Below are 21,864 nucleotides of genomic sequence, written 5' to 3' on the forward strand. Positions count from 1 at the left end.
AAATAAGCTTAGTAATAGCTACTGGTGGAAAATTTAACCATTCTCTAATAATGAATGTAGCAAGTAAACAAAATGACTCGGGATTAAGAGCTGAACAACGCTGTCAACCAACTTGACCCATGTAGTGGGACTGGTCCTCCACACGCTAACCATAGTAAGTTCACCTTGCAGCAAGCCAACATTTAGCAATGCCAAATTGTGCAAAACAAGCCATCCCTCACACATAAGGACAATGTTCACCAAGAGCAGCAGAATTTCTCATAGGGCAATGAGAAAGTAGACTCAAATATGTAATTTGTTGCTTATTTAGCTCTTATTTGCTTTCAAGTAAAGCTTATTCATACATCTAAGAATTAAGCACAGCGTGAAGAAGAGGAGGAGGGCGGGGACTGAGGAGATGGCTCAGTGGGTAAAGTGTCTGCTGAACAATCGCAGGGACCTTATTTGAAACTCAAAGAACCCACTTGAAAAACTGGATGTGATTGTGAGCAGTACTCTGAGTGCAAAATGGAAGGAGAAACAGGAGACTCCCCAGAAGTTCTCAGAAGTTACTAACAGAGAGCATTAGAAAAAGATATGCTATTCCAAGACAAATCAAAATAAAGCTGAATGGCTACACAAGCTAGCCTGGTTTGTCAGCAAGAAACAGGACACCCTGGCTCAAACGTAGTGGGATGTGAGGTCTGTTGCACTCTGACCTACATACACACACACACACACACACACACACACACACACACACACACAGGTTGCTACAATCTGTTTAATTCTTAGATATATGAACAAACTTGACTTGAAAGTGAATAATGATGCAAAAGCATTTGTCAGATTGATTTTAAATCTGGCGTATTTACAAACCTTACCTTGTGCAAAATTTTTTAGGTAGAGACATAAGTATTTAGAACTCAAAATTTGTTGCTAAGAGCCAGACATGGTTCATAGAAGGTACATTCCATCCTCTGACCAATGGTACAATTTTTTTTTCTTCCCAGGAAATTTCTCTATAAAATTACCAGCATTCTCTAAGCCATGTGTATGCTAACCTGGTATAAAAAATACCACCAAAGAGTGGCACCTGAGGTCTTAATTTAGGAAAGATGACAGCCAACCCCAGTTTGGAGCTCTTGAAGAGTAACTTCACCCACATTAGCTTTGCAAATTGACTATCTGAAGTTTCATAGCATGAACTGAAAAAAAATGGCACCACAAGCAGACCGGTAGTGGTGCACACTACCCAAGTCCCAGCACTTGGGTGGCAGAGGCAAGTGGATCTCTGTGAGTTTGAGGCCAGCCTGGTCTGCAGAGCAAGTTCTAATACAGCCAGGTCTACACTGGGCAACCCTGTCTAAATAACAAAATTATATATAATATGTACATATATATGCATATATATTCCATTAATTATTTAGATTACAGCCCTTGGCAATCAATTTTCTCTTCTACAAGTTTTTCTTATCCAAGCTCATGAGGAGGCTGATATTCAGCTCAGGAGTCCACAGTCCATGTCCTGTGTTCAAGCACTTTACCCATGGATATGAGTCCCCTCACATCCTCTGCATCCCTCTCTGTCGCCTCAATTCAGAGATAGCGCCAGGTGCTGCCTAAGTTCCCCAGTCCTGTGCTGCATTCTGGAAACTTCCCCCACCATAGACAGCTCGGGCGATTCAGAGCCTGCTTTGATTCCTTCCGATATATAAGTGGCTGCTCCCATGCAATAAAGTAGACGATGTTCCCTGAAGTCATCTCCTGAGTGGTTCATCTCTGTGCCCTCTACCAACCCACTGGTGTTTCCTTCTCAACTGGGGACACCCCCGGAATGACAACAATGTCCCATAACTCAAAACGAAAACGTGCCTTTGCCCAAGTCTGGTAGACAGTTGGCTATATCATTTGAAAGATGGAGCTAGTCAAAGAACCCTCCCTGTTCGTCAACATCTCCAAGTCGGAAAACAAACAAACAAAAACAAACAAAAATTCCCTCACCCCTAATCCTAATAGATGGCACTTGTCATCAGCCTGATGGCTTGAGTTTGATTTCTGGGACCCATGTGGTGGAAAAAGAGAACTGACCCCTGCAAGTTCTCTGGCCATGGCTGTGCTGTGACACACGTACCCACACATACCCACACGTGTGTACACATACACACAAATAAATTAATGTAAAGGTAGGTCTGAACTACCCTAAGCCCCTCCCAAGTATGCGATCAGCTAGATTCTCACCAGCTCATGCTTGATTTTCTAAATATTTCCTCGTCCTAGGAAGCAGTTTGCTTGCTGGCCCTCTGCATCTGCATTACCAATGAGAGCAACAGCCATGACCAAAGGGACTACCCTCCCTGATCAATGTCCCTGTAGAACATGGTGAAGGTTCTCACAGTTTGCTTTTGTAAGAGAAAAGATAACAAAGAAAAGAGCCATTAAACAAAAGGAACCAGTGTTTCCAGGGAAACTGAGGTTTCCCTTTAGGTTCTGAGCCTGTTAATAAAACATCCCAATGGAGACTCAGCAGGAAGCTCAAGGATAATTTTGGTGGGATTTGAGAGAAAAGCACCAGGGCAGGAAGGCTGTACACCTCAGGGGTTAAGGGGGGTGAGATAAAAAAGAGGAAGAGGGGGAGGTAAGCATTTGGAGGTCAACAAGCAGCTGCATGGTAGAATATGGAGGTGAACTTCAGAGGGAAAAAAATGGGAAAACCCAGAATGCCAGGGAGAGCCAGGATTTGGCCAGTATCCAAAATAGAAAGAAAAAAAAGGAGTTATGATTTTTCTGGGTAACTCAGAAAAGTGAACAGGCAGTGGCTCCATAAACCACTGAGTGGTGAAGGGGCTTCTGGGTAAGGCAGACTACCTCACTAAGAGGCTAATTAGTCCGCCCCTCGTCTCAGCAAGTCTTTCCATGAATCAGATTTCTGACAAGGTGTCAATGAGTGAAGAATAGGTTACTGGCCCAGTGATTGACAGGGCAACTAGATTATTTGTTCTTCTTTGAAGAAGGTCATTTAGAAGGTCAGGTCTCTCCCCAGGGCAAGAGGTAGACCTTCACTTTTGTTCTTCTGACCAGGAGGAAGGAGTTTGCCTTAGTGGGCCTCCATGGAGCCTAGATACCTTCACTTTTCAATAAAGCAATTTAAACGCTAAGGAGGGTCTTCCCTTTCTTACGTTACCAGAGGAGCAGAAGTTAGGGCCCAAAGTTCATGAGAGAAAGAGCCATCCTTGTTGTCCTACCAGCTAGCAAAAATCTGTCTCACTACTAGGCCATGGGAATTATGTAGTATCTAGTCTCTCCAGAAATAAGTCAAAGTCGAGAAACGCCATCTGAGAAAAAACAGAAGCGAGAAGGGCTTATCTGTTTGTAGAATAAATCTGGAAACTGTGGTAGGGTCGGTGAGGTAGGGAAAGCCTCATGACTCTGGGTAACTTTCCTTGAAAAATCTTTCTGCTTCTCCCTGGTGAAGCAACATCCAGAGCCTTCCCACCAGTCCTGTGGGTAATGTGGGGTCAGGCACTTCCCTGTAGAGAGGAAAACAATCAAGACTGACTTACATCAATATTGGACACAAACACAGAGAAGTCTGACTATGTCCAGTGAAGCGACCTGTCAGGGAAAAACTCAGGAGAAGACACGGGTGTCTTTCATAAAGGAGACAAAAAAGAAAGGTCCCAGAGAATGAGACCAAGTACCTCAAGAGAGAGAAGCCAAGACTCATGGGGCATCATTCCTGAAGCTACAGAGGGTCAGGACTAGCGTGGCTGAAAGGAAAGCTGGCCAGGGTGTGGGATTCTTCGTATTAGGTTTCTAGGAAAAGCAGGTTTATAAGTGTTGACCAAGTCTGGAGAATGCACGTGACAAGTCCAGTAGGCGGGGTCGGGAAGAACAGTGAGGCCGGTCAAGGCTCTGAAGCTCATGTGTGTGTGGATTTTGAAATCACCAAATGTTGATCGAAAACCAGGGAGTGGAAAAAGTGAAGCTGCCTTTAATAGCCAGGAAGGTCCAAAGTCACTCCCCAGCGTGACTTGGCAGGCAGCTCTTCTCGACCTGACCTGGACGCTGCTCCCGTGTTCACTGGCTTCCTAGCTCAACCGCACTCAGCCTTCAATCTTCCAGCTCTGCCATCTGTGCCTCGGGCATTCGCAAAAGCTCTCCACTTCCTCTTAGTTCACGTGTGCCTCTTTTTATTACATGTCCACAATTCCGAACCTGGCTGCAGCATTTTATGTTTTTACAACACCTTGTCAGCTCCACAATGAAAGGTATTCTGTAGGGCTTTCCTACCAGGCGGAAACATCCTGCAGGGGAGTTCCTTAAGCCAGAAGGTAGACAACTCACATAGCTTCAGGAAGTCCCTGAAACTGACCAGATTTACTAGGTCCTGCCCTCCCTCCCAGAGTAAACAGTAAGAAAGAGAAATCAGCCAGACTGACGACTAAAAGGGGTTTAGATCAACTGAGTCACTGAAAACCTGTTGAGCTGCCTGCAGGTATGCAGTGTTTTCCAAGTCCCTGACTTTGCTACGCTGTCACCCATACTGAGGTGGGCTTTGGTGGTATGTCTGTTTTTGTCATTTCTTTTCGTGTAACTCCCCACCCATATTCCTGTATGTAACCCCAATAAAACTCATTGGTTAATCAAGGCAGACTTTGATGGTATCCTTACTTCGGTCTGTCGTGGGCTCCTTACCTGGAGTGAATAGCAGTGTGTATAGTTTCGCCAAGAAAAGTCTCCTTACATAACCAAGGGAAATCCTGTTGTGAACACTATTTCCCCACACTCATAACATGAGGCTCACAGTAGGGACCTCACAAAGGAAAGGAAGAACTTCCTCCCTGGTCAAAAATAAATGTCTAAAGCAGCCCCAGCATATCACATTTGTTAGCGTATCTCTCCTTCAGGTTCTCAGACAAACATTAATAACTGAGCTCAAACAATGCTGTCCATTTGAGGACATATTTATAGGTTTTTAAATCCTTTTTAAACATCAAATTTTAGCTCCTGGAAAAACACACTTTTTTCACACATGGAAGCCTTTGAAGGATTTTGCTTGTGAATTTTGATGGAACAAATGGTGATTCCCTTAAAATAAAATGATACATTTAATTACTGTCTTAAAGCAAGTACCAGCATTTCTGAATAAGGAAGCTTGGCCATAAAGTCATGCTGCATAACACACTGTGTATAAGAGCATTGCCAAAGCATTCAGAGATGTTGCAGTAGTCTTCCGAATAGAATTGATTCTAGAAGCCAAAGACCCGGGAATGACACTCAATCAAAACCAACAGCCTGGAATCAGTATCTAGACATAATACAACATATACTCTCTCTGGCTTCTAACCCCACAGCATTTCAGCAGAAACTACCTTTCTGGGCATAAGCATCTGAGAAGTAGACATCCCCTACTGGTGAAAGAGGCAAAGAGCTCCCCATCCATAAATGCAACCTCCATTTCATGACCCAACACCAAAATTAATTTCCTAGCCATGGGCAAAGATAACTCACAGAGTTTCGGTTCTGAGTAGACTATTTTACAATGCCCTACCACCCCCACCCCCCACATACATACACAGAAGGCTGGCTCTGGACATAGCGTACATAGAATATAACACAAGCCAAAGGTCTGGGAATCCTGGCAGGTTATGCCCACAAACAGCAAATGCCCATGGAGGCTGAGCAAGCAAGGTTAAGATTCAATGCCCTAACAACTAGAAAGAGGTCAGGGATTTATCCACTTGTCTTTCAGAAGTACTTTCCACTGACAGCCATGGTCACTCTCCCCATGACTCTAGTCTGCTTTTCTATTGCTGTGATGAAAAAACACGGACTAAAAACAGCTCGAGGGAGAAAGTGTTTATTCGGCTTCTAGGTTCCTGTCCACCATGGGGGGAAAGACACCTTGGGAGTGCAAAGCAGGAGCTTGAAGCAGAAACCACAGAGAAAAGCTGCTCATTGGCTTGATCTCTACACAAACCAGGCCCACCTGCAGAGGATGGCACCGTCCACCGAGGGATGGACCCTCCTACATCAACCAGCCATCAAGACAATGCTCTACAGACATGTGTACAGGCCAATCTCATAGACGCAGTTCCTCAGTTGAGAGCCCCTCTTCCAAGTATGTCCAGATTTGTGTCAAGTTGACAAAAATTGAACCAGCACACCCAGTGTTTTTGAAATCTACTAGATTTGGCTAGCTGGTTCCCCCACTAGCCTGCCCCAAACGGAGAATTAAGTAGACTCTAACTATGGTTTTCACATGTGTCTGGTGAGGCAGTTTGTCTTAGGGACAAGGACTCAGTCAAATCCGTTCTTTCAGTGTTCTTTCGTGGCAATTATTAGTTACCAATAAAGGCAGAGATGGAGGTAAGGACATAGTATTTCTAAAAGTGTATCTTCTGCATGTACTAAAGATAAAGGACCATGGCTAACTTAGCCATGCAGGAGCAGGCACCACCCGTGCCACACTGACTCTCATTCGTTATTTTCAGACTCGTTAAATAGAGCACAGAAGGGAAATGTGTCACTGGGTGCACTTCTGTAGAGGAACAACTGCAAACAACAGCTTTCTCCCTTTGTAATGTGTACAGAGTCCAAGGTCACGGTGAACTGATCACCTAGCGCAGAAAGGAAGATAGTAACTCTACATATTTGATACTTCCTTAAAGTTGTTCCCATGGCATTCATTTTTACATTTTTTTTGAGATTTTCTTTTCTTCTTAATTAACCGTTGAGGTAACAATACTAAGGACTGGGATTCACTGCAGGTTCTTCATACATATGTCTCCTCACACTTTGTGTCAAAGGCCTTTCCTGCTTCAACTGAGATGATCATGTAATATATCTCGTTAAGTATATGTATATGATGGATTATACTTCATTGTTTTAGTCGGGGTTTCCATTGCTGTGAAGAGACACCATGACCATGGCAACTCTTATAAAGAAAACATTTAATTGAGGATGGCTTGCTTACAGTTTCAGAAGTTCAGTCTTTTATGTCCATGAAGGGGAGCATGGCAGCGTGCAGGCAGACATGGTGCTGGATCTGAGAGCGCTACATCTTGCAGGCAACAGGAGGTCAACTGACTGTCACACTGAGTGAAGCTTGAGAAAAGAGACCTCAAAGCCCGCCCCATAGTGACACACTTTCTCCATTAAGGCCACACTTCCTAACAGTGTCACTCCTTTGGGGGCCATTTTCTTTCAAACCACCACATTAATGTTTTGTGCATGTTGAACTAACAGAAATGAAGGCCCATTGCCTGTGGCTCACAGATGAATTGCCAAGGGTTGTGAAATGTATAAGATAGTCAGTAATAAAGGCTTCCTGCTATCAGATGTATAGGAAGAGCTAATAAAATACTTACAAGTCAGTAGATTAAGTGTGTGTTCTTACTTGGATTTAGAATTAATTGTCAGATCAGTGGCCCCCTTTGGCCAGAATGACTCAAAGATATCAACTAAACCCTACCTAAATTATAGCTGCAGATTTCTTAAGTCTAGGACTTTTTATTCAATCATTAAAAAATAATTCTCCTTTTGTTATACAAGCAGAATGATATGTGCCAAAAGAATGGCCATACCAATCATTTTAGCCCCTGACTGAGACCACAGAAGGGCTGAATGTACCTAATAGCTCACATGGTCATGAGGGTAAACACAACTTCAATTCCACCCAACAAAGTACACATTTTTGGTAAAGCCAGTAAGTAAATATGGCATGGACTAGAGGCCTCACAAACATTCATTTTTTTCCTTTTATCACCAGTACTTGCTGCTGGACTTTGGGTTCTTAGCACTGGAACTTTTGCTGTGTTTTAAGAGCAGGTGTCCCTTCACCAGCTGCCTTCTGAATCGAAGATGGGACAGCTGTGCTTAGTCATAAGCAGATGCCTTTCAAAACACCTGGACCAGATAAAGAATATTTGTCTCTCTACTACTAAAAAGGACTGCTCTGCAAATTTTAGTAGATGGAGCCACATAATACATAAATGAGACTGGAGACAAAAGTGGAAAATTACTAATTAAAAAAAAACTATAATAGAACTTGTGTTATTGGTTTTAGGGAGAAACGCTGAATAATACTTCTGAATTTTTAATATTTAGTCAATTATTAGTTTCTTGACACTTCCATACATGTGTGTAAAACATTCTGATTGCTCTCACTCTACCCTTTCTTAACTCCCTTCTGCCAACCCCTATCCCTCCTCACAAATCCTTTTCCTATAGTCAACTCTTTTTATTTTGTGTTGTGTCCCATTGAGCTTAACCAGAGCCATCATGGGTTTGAACTGTTGATTGGGGCCTGGCAGACTCACCAGTGGCTACATAAGTAAAGACAATGACTCTTCCTCTCCCAGACTCCATCTGTAGCTCTTAGTTCAGCATAGAGGATGTGGTAGTTTGAGTGAGAATGGCTGCCATAGACACATATCTTTGAATACTTGGCTCCGGTTGGTGGAACTGTTTGGGGAGGATTAAGAGGCGTGGCTTAGTAGGAGGAAGTATGTCACTAGGGGTTGGCTTTGAGGTGTCAAAAGACTTGCACCATTCCCCCTGTGCTCTCTATTGCCAACTTTGCATTTTAAGATGTGAGCTCTCAACTGTTCATGCTGCCATTCCTTCACTCTCCCATCATGGACTCTAAGCCTCTGAAACCATAAGCCCAATTAAACTCTGTTTCTTTATAAATTGCTTTGGCCAGGATGTCCTATCACAGAAATAAAAAAGTCACTAATATATCAAGTAGAGCCCCAAGAAGCCCTCCCACATCCATGAATGACTATGGACAGAGCCAGTCTTGAACAGGCCCAGTGTAGGCAACCACAGGTGCTGTGAGTTCCTGATTGCAGTGTCTGTGCCCTGCCCAGAAGATGGCTTTTCAAGGCTCTTCTCTCTATCTTTCAGCTCTTACTGTATAGATATTTTTAAGGATGGAAGTAAAAGGTTTGTTTTATCTTAGGCACCTTGCACCCTTACAGAATCTCTAAAATAGAGAGCTTACAAAACATCTAGTGTTCTTATGATGGTTTAATTAATCCATATAAAAATGAAAACTAGAGCCTTCACTTTCTTCCTTGTCCCCTTTCACTACTGAAACATTACCAGCTCGTTCAATTTCGGTATTCTCCTGGACACATCTATAATCCAGCTACCCACCACAGAAGGAGTCTCCTTCAGGGCGGCAGCCTATAAACCCCAAGTCCTCCTGCCATGGCGCATCTGAGTTCTGCTGGCTTTGTGAATTTACCAGGTCATTAGAAAGTAGGCACCTCTTCACCTTCTTCATTATATCCGGCCTTCAATAAAACCTCAGTCCTACTGACAGGCCTCCAACTGCTACCCATGCATTTAAAATCTTCCTAAAGACAATATCAAGTTGTTTAAAGCCATTCATGTTGGCAACGTTTTCAATGCAGAGTTTGTACACAGTGAACAACCTCTCTCAGTCAGCAAGTGGATAGGGATGTGTCGGGAAGAACATTAGGGTAATTCCTATAATAAACACATTAGCCAGCTCACACAGAGGAATAACCTGACAGTGTCCACATTTCTTTTAGACTGTATGTCCATCCCCATCTGCAGCGTCTCCACGCCTAAATAAACAGGAAGAGAAAGGGGACACCTAATGGGGGAGATGGATGTAAAAGCAAACAAACAACTTTTTATAATGTGCACAGCTGCAAAGAAAGTGCAGGGGTGGGAGGGGTTAATAACCTGCATCTGTGCTTTAAACAAATCAGGTCAGATGACTAGCCAAATTAATCCCATCGGTACTCACAGATCATATAAAAGATGGACCTTAGAGTCATAATTCTTGAGGGGGTTCTTAAGCAATGGCTCCATGTGACAGCTGAATAAGGTCAAGTCCCCTTTCATCCAGCACTCGATGTCCCAGTTTACACCTGCATTAAAAATAAACTGCATTAAACCAGGCAGTGGTGACACACACCATTAATACCAGCACTTGGGTGGCAGAGGCAAGTGGATCTCTGTGAGTTCGAGGCCAGCCTGGGCTATAAGAGCTAGTTCCAAGACAGGTTCCAAAGCTACAGAGAAACCCTGTCTTGAAAAACCATAAAACCATAAATACATAATACATACATAATAAAAATAAACTGCATTAAACCTGAGAAACGCTCTCAACAGCCCAGTCAAAGAGAAGCACTAAACTGAATTTAGCAGTGTTCTGATACTATTTCCACTGCCCATTCTGAGAGGGGGGAAAACAGGCTATTTGGAGTGTGATTGGGTAAGCCATTCGGGACCTTCAACCCCTCTGCTCAGTACCTCAGTGTTCCCCCTCCCCACCTTGCTCCAACCTGTTTTAAATCAGAGAACTAAATCCAGTTACCATTTCTCAACTTGTTTTTAATCTCAAGCTACGTAAGCAGGACAAGACTCACTTACTTATCTTAGGTCAATAGATCAAGACAATGACCTGTAACCACTTGTAACTCCAGATCCCCAGGACCCGAGGTCATCCTTCTGGCTTCCACAGGCAACCAAACACATGTGCCATCGTTCACACCCACACCCACCCACCCACACTCACACCCACACACACACACGCACACACGCACACGCACACGTGTGTGCGTGTGTGTGTGTGTGTGTGTAAATAAAAGTGAAAGTAAATCTTTAAAAATACATATATGACTCACAAGGCAAAACTAACTTAGGACAACACTAACATATTTATTTCTAGCTTTGGGGGACCTTGTATGAAGGAGAATCCTATATGAAAGAAGAACAAATTAAAATCCTTGAAAGCCACTACTTACCTTCCTCATTTTAGTCACAAAAACTTTAATTCACTTAAATGTTAACTACTTATTATCCACTTAAAGAGTTGAAATGCATAGTATGGTAATGATTTCCCATCAGAAATGGCATTTTTATCATTCAAGACTCATTATTAAGATCTTGTTCATTCTTAGTATACTTAATAATCAATGGATCAGCTAAGCTATTTCCTTAATAAGCAAAAAGCGTTATTAACATTTGTGAACTCAATTGGAATTATTCCTACTAAGTTGTTTTTAAAATCTAGTTTTATAAAAAAATTAAGTTTCATCATTATTCTTTTTGCAATGATTTATTTTGTTTTATCTCTCTCTCTCTCTCTCTCTCTCTCTCTCTCTCTCTCTCTCTCTCTCTCTCTCTCTCTCTCTCTCTCTCTCTCTTTCTCTGTATGTGTGTGTGTACCTGCATGATTTTAAGTGCACCAAAGACATGCATGTCCACAGAGGCCAGAAGAGAGCATCAGATCACCTGGAACTGGAGTTAGAAGTGGTTGTGAGTCTCCTGACGTGAGTGCTAAGAACCAAAACAGGTCCTCTGCAAATGCAGCAAGTGCTCTTGACCACTGAGCCCCTGAACCCAGGTCCTCTGTGAAAACAGCAAGTACTCTTAACCACTGAGCCATCTCTCCAATCCTTTCTTACTCTTAAACTGATTTCAACTTAGGATGCTTTTTCCCGGGTAAAGTGCTAAACCAGGTAGATGGGGGAACATCTGACAATATCTGCAGATTTCTTTTGTTTGGTTTGTAGCCCAGGCTGGTCTGGCGCTCACTGTCCTCTTGATTTACCATTCATGTGCCACTATGACAGGCTGGAGATAGATATTAGAGTTACAGATAAAGATATTTCTTTCAGTACTGTATAGAGACCAGGGCTTGTCAGACTAAAGAATTATCTGGACTGAAGGGTCATTAATATCTACTGGGAAATCCAACTAACACCACACAAGAGTCCTTACTTAGGTATGCCTATTCTTCCCTATTTGGGGGTCTTCTTATATAATTGAGCCAGTTAAGTCTTCTCTGTCCATTCAGAAGACTTAAAAATAGTTTTGCTGTTTTAATTTTTATATACAAAATTAACTAAGCTTGCTGCTTTCAATATACATTATTCTTAAAACAACAATTAAACTCACTCAGTATAACATATTGTTTCGGGGAGATTTCTTGCCTGCACAATTCATTATAATTTTAAACATTTTGAAATTTCACTACTTCAACAGTGGTGTTAGTAATTTGATATTTTATCTATTTCAAGTGTGCATTTTTTTTTTTGCTTCCAAGAAAATTTAGACTCCGAAGAGCATATTTACAAGTAAAATAGTTCCCTTAATGATAGTTTTGCAAGCTATAAAAATGAGCAGAGCATATTTATTTGTCACACAATGAATCCTAATTTTAAAACTATTTAAAAGTTATAATGCATGTTAATCACACAATAAGATAGCTAATTCATACAAGCTATGGATAATTAAAACATTTTGACGGATACAGGCATAACACAAGAGTGTAGACTTGGGACATGAAAGTACTTACCTAGCTGGCGGAAGACTAAAGCTTTTACCGCTGAAGCCAGCATCTTCCCTTCGGTTTTACTTGCTAGCACAGAGCAGTTTGTATCTCGCTCATTCCCAAAGCAGCAGTGGAAAACGGTTTGGGATGACTCAGACACGTAGACACCACTTGCGTTAAAGCTAGCTTCGACGTCTGCGTCAGTTACCCCGCTCAAAGCCGAAGCCCTCTTTGGGATTCCGGCAGGTGAAAGAAAGGCATCCCCCGTTGTGTTTGGTGGTGCACAAAACAACTTAAACCTCCAGGGAACAGCTGGATATGCCAGGTGAAGTGCAGCTATCCCATAAAGAAATTCTGTTCGGACAGGAAAAAGACACAGGCCACAAGTGATCATTTTGACAAAGATGTAACTAGGAAATGCTTGAGACTAAATGGGGCAGTCCTCAGAAATACTTAACCTTCAAGAGAATAAGTCTGAGCTTCCACCTTCCAGTGCATCAGACTTGAGAACTTGATACATTTACTGGACTAATTCCATTTTCTGGCACCTCTGCTTTGGAAATTCATGCATCAATTTTCTTCGTTAATCTAGCAAGTTTATATTTTAGCATGAGAAAATTTACATTAATTCTCTCCCTTTTTATAGTAAAATTATTCGAACTTCAGAATAAATAAGAAATATCTGGATGTTTAGTGATATTAATAAGGACTAAAGCACTCTTAATCTTCATTAGAAGGATCACGACAATGATGTTAATGTTTTCGGAGAAAGTTTGTCTCTAACTTAAGGAGAGTTTCAAGGTCTCTTGAACTTTCCCAGGAGTCTCGAGATGTATAATATCCTAATAATATCCAAATGTATAATTTAGATGTATAATATCCCAGGAAATGATGCAAAACAGTCCTTCCAGGAAACTCACACAGCAGGTAAATCATTACCTTTTCAATAAAGACCTAAAAGCATTTGCAGCACTATACCCAAATAAGCTGCAAATTTTGAGTTGGTCTTTAAGTAAGAAATTCTTGAAAATAAACAATTAACTCTCTACTTTTCTTCATTTTACAAATGAATCTGAATAATTTGATGACCTCTTCGCTGTATACATTCACTAATGCAGTGAGTCTGATGACCTCCTCACTGTATACATTCCCTAACGCAGTGTGAGAATCCTTGGAATTGTGTATGGAATGAGAGCTTTTGAAGAAGTAAATGCAACAGAGTGTAAAGAAACAGAAGCAAACAGAATGTTCTTTGGTTTCCAAATGGATAAAGTGAAGAATTCAGACAAAGGCATAATATTCAGTTCAAAGGAAAAGAATAAAACCAAGCAATGAGAAGACACAGGAAATGTACACATACATCCTTAAGAAACCATCACGATGGGGGCCGGAGAGATGGCTCAGAGGTTAAGAGCATTGCCTGCTCTTCCTAAAGGTCCTGAGTTCAATTCCCAGCAACAGATGGTGGCTCACAACCATCTCTAAGGCCCTCTTCTAGCCTGCAGGCATACACACAGACAGAATATTGTATACATAATAAATAAATATTTTTTTAAAAAAAGAAACCATCATGATGACACAATCTGCATGGTTCCACCAAGGATACTGTTTGCCAGGATTTAAGCCGAGCAGAGAGGTGAATAAGCAGGATGTGTGGACACTATTCTGTCTGATTCTATAGGAGTGGGAAACATCATTGCCCAAGGCCACAGGTGGACAAGAGTGAACCCTGATGAGAACAATAGAATTAGATGATAATAGCATCAAAGTAAAGGAAAAATAATCAGAAAAAACATACACTTACAGAACATTTGTAGTTCCAGCTCCTCAGGAGGCTGAGGCAGGAAGACCACTGGAGCCATCAGTTTCAAGACCAGCCTGGGCAACATTGTGAGACCCTCATCTCAAAAGAAGGAGGAAAGGAATAAAAAAGAGGGGAGCAGCCCATTTATAATAACTACACTTTTTAAAAAAATGTGTCAAGAAGTGAAAGATTTCTACACTAACTATAGAACATGGATGAAAGAAATTAAAGATAAATGGGAAAATATTGTATTTTCATACAATTGAAAGAATTTTTTTAATATTTTTAAAATTTTACTATCCAAATCAGTGCATAAATTCAATGTATTTTTTTTTCTTTTGGTTTTTCGAGACAGGGTTTCCCTGTAGTTTCTAGAGCCTGTCCTGGAACTAGCTCTTGTAGACCAGGCTGGCCTCGAACTCAGAGATCCGCCTGCCTCTGCCTCCCAAGTGCTGGGATTAAAGGCGTGCGCCACCACTGCCAGGCTTAAATTCAATGTATTTGAATTTATCAAATTTAATCCATATCAAAATGTCAATAACATTCTTAACAGAGAGTAAACACAACAAAAGTTCATATGAAACAAAACAAAAAAACCCACCAAAAACCAAAGAAATTATGGAAATTATATTCAAGAACTAAGCTGCCTCCAGCCAGGCATGGTAGCACATGCCTTTAACCCTAGAACTCGGAGGCAGAAGCAGGCAGATCTCTGACTGAGGCCATCCTTGTCTACAGGGCAAGTTCTCAGACAGATAGGGTTAGAAAAAAAAAGAGCAAATCTGACTCCAAACATAGGACTAAGTCACGTAAGTAAAACAGCACGATGCTGACAGGAAAAGATGCCTGAATCAACACAGCACGATTAAGAACTCAGAAATAAATCTGTGTATCTAGAATCAACGAAGCTTCAACAAAACTGCTTGCCAAAAATTCCCTGGAAAATTAATAATTTGTTTAGTAAATGGCACTGGAAAAAAAATGAGCATTCATAAGAAATAAAGAAACTATACCACCATCCTTCATCATACACAAAAATAACTTGACATGGTTCCGTGGCCTAGCAGAGCTGTAATTATGACTAGACTAAAGTCAAGCTGGGAAACACTGAGATTGAGCTATGTGATATTTTGAGACATACTCCTAAATCACAGGCAATTACTACAACAACAAAGACAAAGATTATGTCAAACTCTAGTTCGTCTCTGAGAAGGAAATATTCAACAGAGTGACTGTTCAGATGTCAAACTACAGAATGGGATAAAATGTCTATAAACTGTGTGCCTAATATGGGGTTGCTATACAAAATAAACAAGGGACCCTGCACTAATACTGCACTAATTGAATTCTGTGGGTTAAAAAGAAAAGGAGGATTGTGACATTGGGAGGGAGATTGAGAGTATGGGGGTAGAAGTTGAATATGACAAAGATATATTGTATACATGTATGAAATTCTCAAAAAATTAAAGATACTCTAAAGTAACCCTATTTTAAGATGTTCAAAAGATACAAATAGACATCTGCCAAAAGACGATACACAAGGAGCTGGAGAGATGGTTCAGCAGTTAAAAGTACCTGTTGCTCTTCCAGAAGACCCAGGTTCAATCCCCAGCATTCACAGGGTGGTTTACAAAGATCTGTAACTCTAGTTTCAGAGAATCAGAACCCTCTTCTGACCTCCAAGGGCACCAGGTACACATGTGATACACAGACATACAGGCAGGCAAAACACCCATACAGTAGCTCATCCTCACTAATCAGCAGATCAGTCAAATCAAAATCACAGTGATATGTCACCCATTCATGTTAGAAAGCCATTCTTAAAAAGACAAAACTAACAAGCATTAACCAAGGTAAGAAGAAAGAAGACTCCTCGCACACCATTAATAGGTGTGTACATCAGTATAGCTATTATGGAAAAAGGCACCAATATGCCTCAGAAATGGAAGAATGTGGTCCAGCAACCCTACTATGGGATGTCTATCAAATAAAGAAAAATCACTCATGTTGGTCACAGCACTGTTCATGATATAGAGTCACTCTAAGTGTTAACAAATGAATGGGTAAAGGATTGTTTATATACACACGTTTGCACTGACCAGCTTTTCATTTCCATAATGAAATATTGGACACAGCCTAGCTTTACAATAAAAGGGTTTTAGTTTTGGAGACTAAAAGTTCAAACAACATAGTAAATACTCAAGGAAGATTTGCTTCTTGTACTTGTTTAATAAAATGCTGATTGGCCAGTAGCCAGGCAGGAAGTATGGGCAAGACAACCAGCAGGAAGTAGAGGTGAAGCAAGGAGAACAGGGGAATTCTGGGAAGAGGAAAGCTCAGTCTGCAGTCGTCACCCAGTCAGAGAGGAAGCAAGATGAGAATGCCTCACTGATGAAAGGTATCAAGCCATGTGGCTAACATAGGCAAGAATAATGGGTTAATCTAAGATGTGAGAATTAGTTAATAAGAAGCCTGAGCTAACAGGCCAACCAGTTTATAATTAATGTAGACCCCTGTGTGCTTTTTGGGACTGAACGGCTGCGGGACTGGACAGGACAGAAACCTCTGTCAACAAGGAAGAAAACCTGATGGTGTGAACATCAATGGCAGGAGAATACCATGGGGTCAGGTATGAGCAGAGTATTGGATAAAGCCAGGTTTGCTCGATAGGATAACACCCACTAGGAGCCAGAATTTAAAAGTTCCACAGCACTTCCTGATACCATTATCCAAGGACCAAATTTCTCATCACAATGGATCACTGGGAGACAATCAATTTACATATACTCTCAAACAACGGATGTTATTCCATCATAAAAGAAAGGAAGCTACCATTCTCAACACAAGGAGAGCATATGTTAAGTAAAGCCAGGCACAAAAAGGCAAATGCCACATGACCTCATTGTCATGTGAATGCTAAATGAATCTACCTTAAACAAGTAGAGAGCAGACTGTGAATCATTAAATAGCAGAGGAAGCTGTAGCTGAGTCAGTCAAATAATATGTATATTATATATGTATACTTAGACAGGAGGAGGGCCAAAGATCTAACACACAGTGCGCCAACTGTAGATAGTGACACTATATACCTTCTTGGAAAATGTTAGGGGAGCAGATATGAAGTGCTCAAAGCATTGAAATGATAATATGATATAATACACTTATCCATTAATTTCAACTCTCCATATTTTACAGATTCAAAAACATTTCCTATGTGATAAATACATAGTAACAAAATGCATATGTTATAATTACAAATGAATTTGAAAAAAGTCTAGGCACCAAAAACTAAATAATAAACTAGGTTTCCCTATGTTTAAAAAAAAAAGTTACAGGCAACATATGGCTAGTTCCAAACAGGAGAATGTTTGAAAATGATGGTTCACTAAAACTACAAGACCATTAAAACAAAACAACAAAACAAAACAAAAAAAGCTGAAGAAGCTTCCTCTGAAGGACAAGTCTACAACTGGTGAGAGGAGGGATAGGTATATATTTAACTCTCTTGGAAAGTTGTGGTATTCAGTGACCACTCCAAACATATGCAGCATTCCTTGATAATATCCCCTCAGAGCATCATACTTTCATGACTACAAAAGTATACACCTGTATTTATATATGTGATTGTAGGGGTGTGTGTGTGTGTTTCAGACCTTGCACTTAGATACCATTGGCTCTCCTGGGTCTGTGGTTTTCCAACTTCAGATTTAGAAGCACTCAGTCTTTAATTAAATTGTCCCGTTGCTTATAAACATACGCATATGTGTATACTCACACATACACATATCATCACCATCAGTTCTGTTTCTTTATGGAGCCTTAACACACAGTTAAAAGTCTCTTACAGTTTAGAAAGTCCTAAAATTTGTCTAAGACCAACAAACTCAACAACCAGGTATTTGAAATGTAAAACAAAAAATCTCATCAGAAATATAGTCAACTAACTGCCCAACCTCACACACACATAAAATTCAAATCAATAAAATTGAAACACAATACTTGTCTTCTTTGATGTGGTAAAAGGTGAAATAATGGTGACATGCATTGCTAGTGGAACTGCACAAGAACAGTTATTTATAGACATGGGTTGGGACCCCAAAACACCAAATTACTGTTCAATATAAAAGTTCCTCTTTAGAAATTAATCTACAGAAATATCCTCCCAAATACACAAAGGTGCATGCAACTTACCCCAGTGTAACAAAACCACATAGAACTTCTGACAAATCATCTTACTTCAGAGATGTACACCTGGAAAACAATAAATCAAAAACAAAGCAATACACATAGAAAACTCATTGGCCATCTATGAAAAATACAAAAGAAAAATAGATTACAAATAAGTCTAACTTCAATACTCTAATATATAGGGTCAATATTACAGAATCATTGCATGTTAAATTATACTAATTTTTTTGATGCATATGCTTTCTTATAAAGTAAAAGGAACAATTAAAATTTAAAAGTCACTCTGTTTCATTATGCTATACAATCCAGGGTAAGCATTGCAGGATAAGACTGAATTCTTAGCTCGGCAACTGTTCATAGTTTTGATTAAATACATAACAGAAAATCTAATGACCATTAGTATTACCACTGTTTTATCTTTGTTATCCTTATTTTCTAGAGTTACTGTTATAATACTACAAAGTCAAGCAGTTAAGGCACAGGTAATAATTTTACATTCAATTTCAATAAAAAGAAAAAAAGTTTACAAAATGCCTTTGTAAACACGTTAATTTGCAGATAAAGTAATATTGATATTAGAGAAATTAAAAGTCTGTTTCATGGCTTAGAACACCTCAATACAAAGGATAACTTCTGATAATGTTTCACACAAATTCTACTCAATCAGAAGTCTACTCTGTAAATAAGGTTATTTCTTCTGTCATGAGTTAGAATGATAAAATTTTAATATATTGGGCTTGGAATTGTGACGAAATTCTACATAGTCTCTCTTTCTCTTTGTGTGTAAGTGTGCGCATGTGTGTGTGTGTATGTCTCTCTGTGATGTGTGTGTGTGTGTGTGTGTGTGTGAACCAGAGGTCAACATCAGCTGTCTTCCTCTGTGACTCTATCATTTTGTGGGGGGAGGGGGACAGGCTTTCTTATTGAATTTGAAACCCACCATTTCAGGTAGAATGGCTGTCCAGCCAGTCTCTGGGATCCTCCTGCCTCCACCTCCCAGCATTTGGGTAATAGAAATGTGCTCCCCCAATGTGTAACAAATTCCTCTGAGATAAAACATTTCATCTTGGAGGTGAACTTATTAAGAAACAGGATGTCCTAAGGGAGGTGAATAAATTCATCCTACAGGGAATCTCTTTAAGCTCAGGAAGTAAACAACTCAAAAGCTTCAGGAAGTCCCTGAAACTGATCAGATTCACTAAGTCCTTCTTTCTCAAAGTATATGTAGGCAGTAAGGACTGCTGAGAGACACTCTCAGAAAAGCCTAACTGCCCATAAGAGGCAGACCAGACAACTACCTGGAAAGGGCTAAGACCACATGAGCTGCCTGGAAGAGACATTTTCCAGCCCATTGAGGTGCCTGCACATTGTGCAGGTGCTCTGGGTTTACGGTTTTTTATGTGCTGATACCCAGGTTCAGATGGGCTTTGATGATGCTGCTGTCATTAAATCATCTCTGCTCTTGTAAGTAACCCCTCATCTATACTCCAATAAGTAACACCAATAAAAACATCAGTTGACTAAACTGGGCTTTGGTGGTGTCCTTATTTCGAACTTCTGTCAGTTCCCTCTGTGGGGCAAGTAAATGTTTTTCGTCTCTCCAGGAATAGTGCCAATGCCAACATGTACTTCAGGCACTGAGTCATCACCCAGTGCCATTTCTGTCTTCCCTATGATCTCAATCTGAAGTTCAGCCTGATGTGTGGTGTATTTGGAGGTGAGAAGCCCTGAACTGGATGCTATAAGTCTTAGGTTCAAGTTTGGGCTCTTCTAACCAGCCTTTAGGACTCGGGGTTTCAACTCCACCTCCCTCTTGCTTATCTGAAAATCTAACTGTTGGATGATTTTAGCAACTTTTCCAGAGCTGCCTATAAATGGAAGTTTTATTTTAAAATAGAGATAGCACCCTCAATATAGATACTGCTATAAATGATCAAAAAACATGCTTCATATGAAAAACAGCATCAGTTGATGGGTATGTTTGTTCCCCAGTTTGTATACTCTTGGGGACCCTAGAAATGTATAAGGAGTCTGTACTCTATTTTTTCTAATATGCTTGTTTTTCAAACTGTGCTTTTCATCAGAACTTTGATTCTTTTTTAAAATTTATTTATGTATTTTATATATATGAGTGCTCTATGTGCATATATTCCTGCATAACATAAGAGGGCATCTGATCCTACTCTAGATGGTTGTGAGCCATGATGTGGCTGCTGGGAATTGAACTTGGGACCTCTAGAAGAGTAGTCAGTGTTCCTAACTGCTGAGCCATCTCTCCAGCCCCCAGAACTTTGATTCTTTATTTGAAATCTCTAGAAATTGGTTCAGTGCTTGGAATCCTCATGACCTAATTGTAAGAAATGTATGCAAGACACACACACACACACACACACACAATTTTATATTACCCATTCCAATATCAGACTTCTCATCAAATAAACCCAAGAAGAATATTCATAATCAGGATGTGTCATGAACACAGTGTATTGCTGGAATACTTTGATAAACTAACTGTAATTCCATCCCAAAACAGATTTGATTTGCATTTAAATAACCAATCTACTAAGTGGTCAAATGCATCAGTTGATCTCTTGAATAAGGAAGTTCACTGTCCCATGCAAGACAGAAACTATTCTTACAATGTTAATTCATGCCACCAGGTTCCATTCATATATGGGAGGCAAACAATTACAGATATGAACAGGAATACAGACTGTGAAAGTGGTTTTTTACACAGATTCAATGAGAGAAATATTTATGTTCACCCAAAATAAAAGGAATTTAAGGACACTTACAGAAACACAAGCATGACATAAAAATGACAGAAGTTTAAACCTATGATCAAGAATAATAAAAATGGACTTATAGGATGTGCCAAATGCCCTATGTAATATAATGTTTATATTCAGAGACTAGTTCTGCTACAGCCTTCGTCAGACAAGTTTCCTTGTGGTGGGCGGCAGTTACTGCTGGTCAAAGTCTAGAAAATAAGTGCTCAGGCCCAAAGGGGACATCACTATCGGCCCCTCCAAGGCCAAAGGAAGAAGTGACAGGAAGAAAATAAGTGCTGGGGGAAACACTGGTTTTGGACATAACATGCTGTTGCATTTCTAAAGAGTGGCTATTATTATCTGCACAAGACTGGACCCCTTGACCTTCTTTAATGAAGGACAAGTGGGCTCATGAGGTTCTACACCTCCTAAGGATACATATACAGTTAATAGTTACTAGGGGAAGAGAGAGATTTTCTTCAGTGATGTAGCAACGGGTAAGTTCACCTATTTAAATAACCATCCACTCATGCTCCCACAAGTAACCACAAATAAACTATTTGGCATTAGCAATAAGAGAACAAGAGTTGGTTCAAGAGAGAAGCTGGCATGCAAAAGAAGACTTTCGGGATGAGGTTTAATAGGAGAAAGGTCCTAAAGACTACGATCTGGCCACGAGGCAGGGAAGCATTAGAAAAGGAACAATAAAATGTACTATAAACAGCATAAGAGGGCTTTAAATGGAAGGAGAGGCTTCCCTTTAGAAAGGTTCTTCATTACAAGAGATAATAAAGGCAATA

The 21,864-nt window shown here is 40.4% G+C and overlaps 1 protein-coding gene across 2 annotated transcripts in view; it reads right to left on the minus strand.

The window, feature by feature from the left end:
• Lepr (leptin receptor) overlaps positions 1 to 21,864 on the minus strand; it is an 82,448-nt gene that overhangs the window by 45,924 nt on the left and 14,660 nt on the right. For both annotated transcript variants that reach the window (XM_038333026.2, XM_038333024.2), the window contains exons 2-4: positions 18,297 to 18,356; positions 12,326 to 12,655; positions 9,767 to 9,890 (exon numbers count right to left, since the gene is read on the minus strand). In XM_038333026.2, coding sequence (XP_038188954.1) covers positions 9,767 to 9,890; positions 12,326 to 12,655; positions 18,297 to 18,336 — 494 coding nt within the window. In that variant the 5' untranslated portion in view covers positions 18,337 to 18,356. The remainder of the gene's footprint in view (positions 1 to 9,766; positions 9,891 to 12,325; positions 12,656 to 18,296; positions 18,357 to 21,864) is intronic.

Source organism: Arvicola amphibius, chromosome 6 (assembly GCF_903992535.2).
Source record: "Arvicola amphibius chromosome 6, mArvAmp1.2, whole genome shotgun sequence".
Taxonomy (NCBI): domain Eukaryota; kingdom Metazoa; phylum Chordata; class Mammalia; order Rodentia; family Cricetidae; genus Arvicola; species Arvicola amphibius.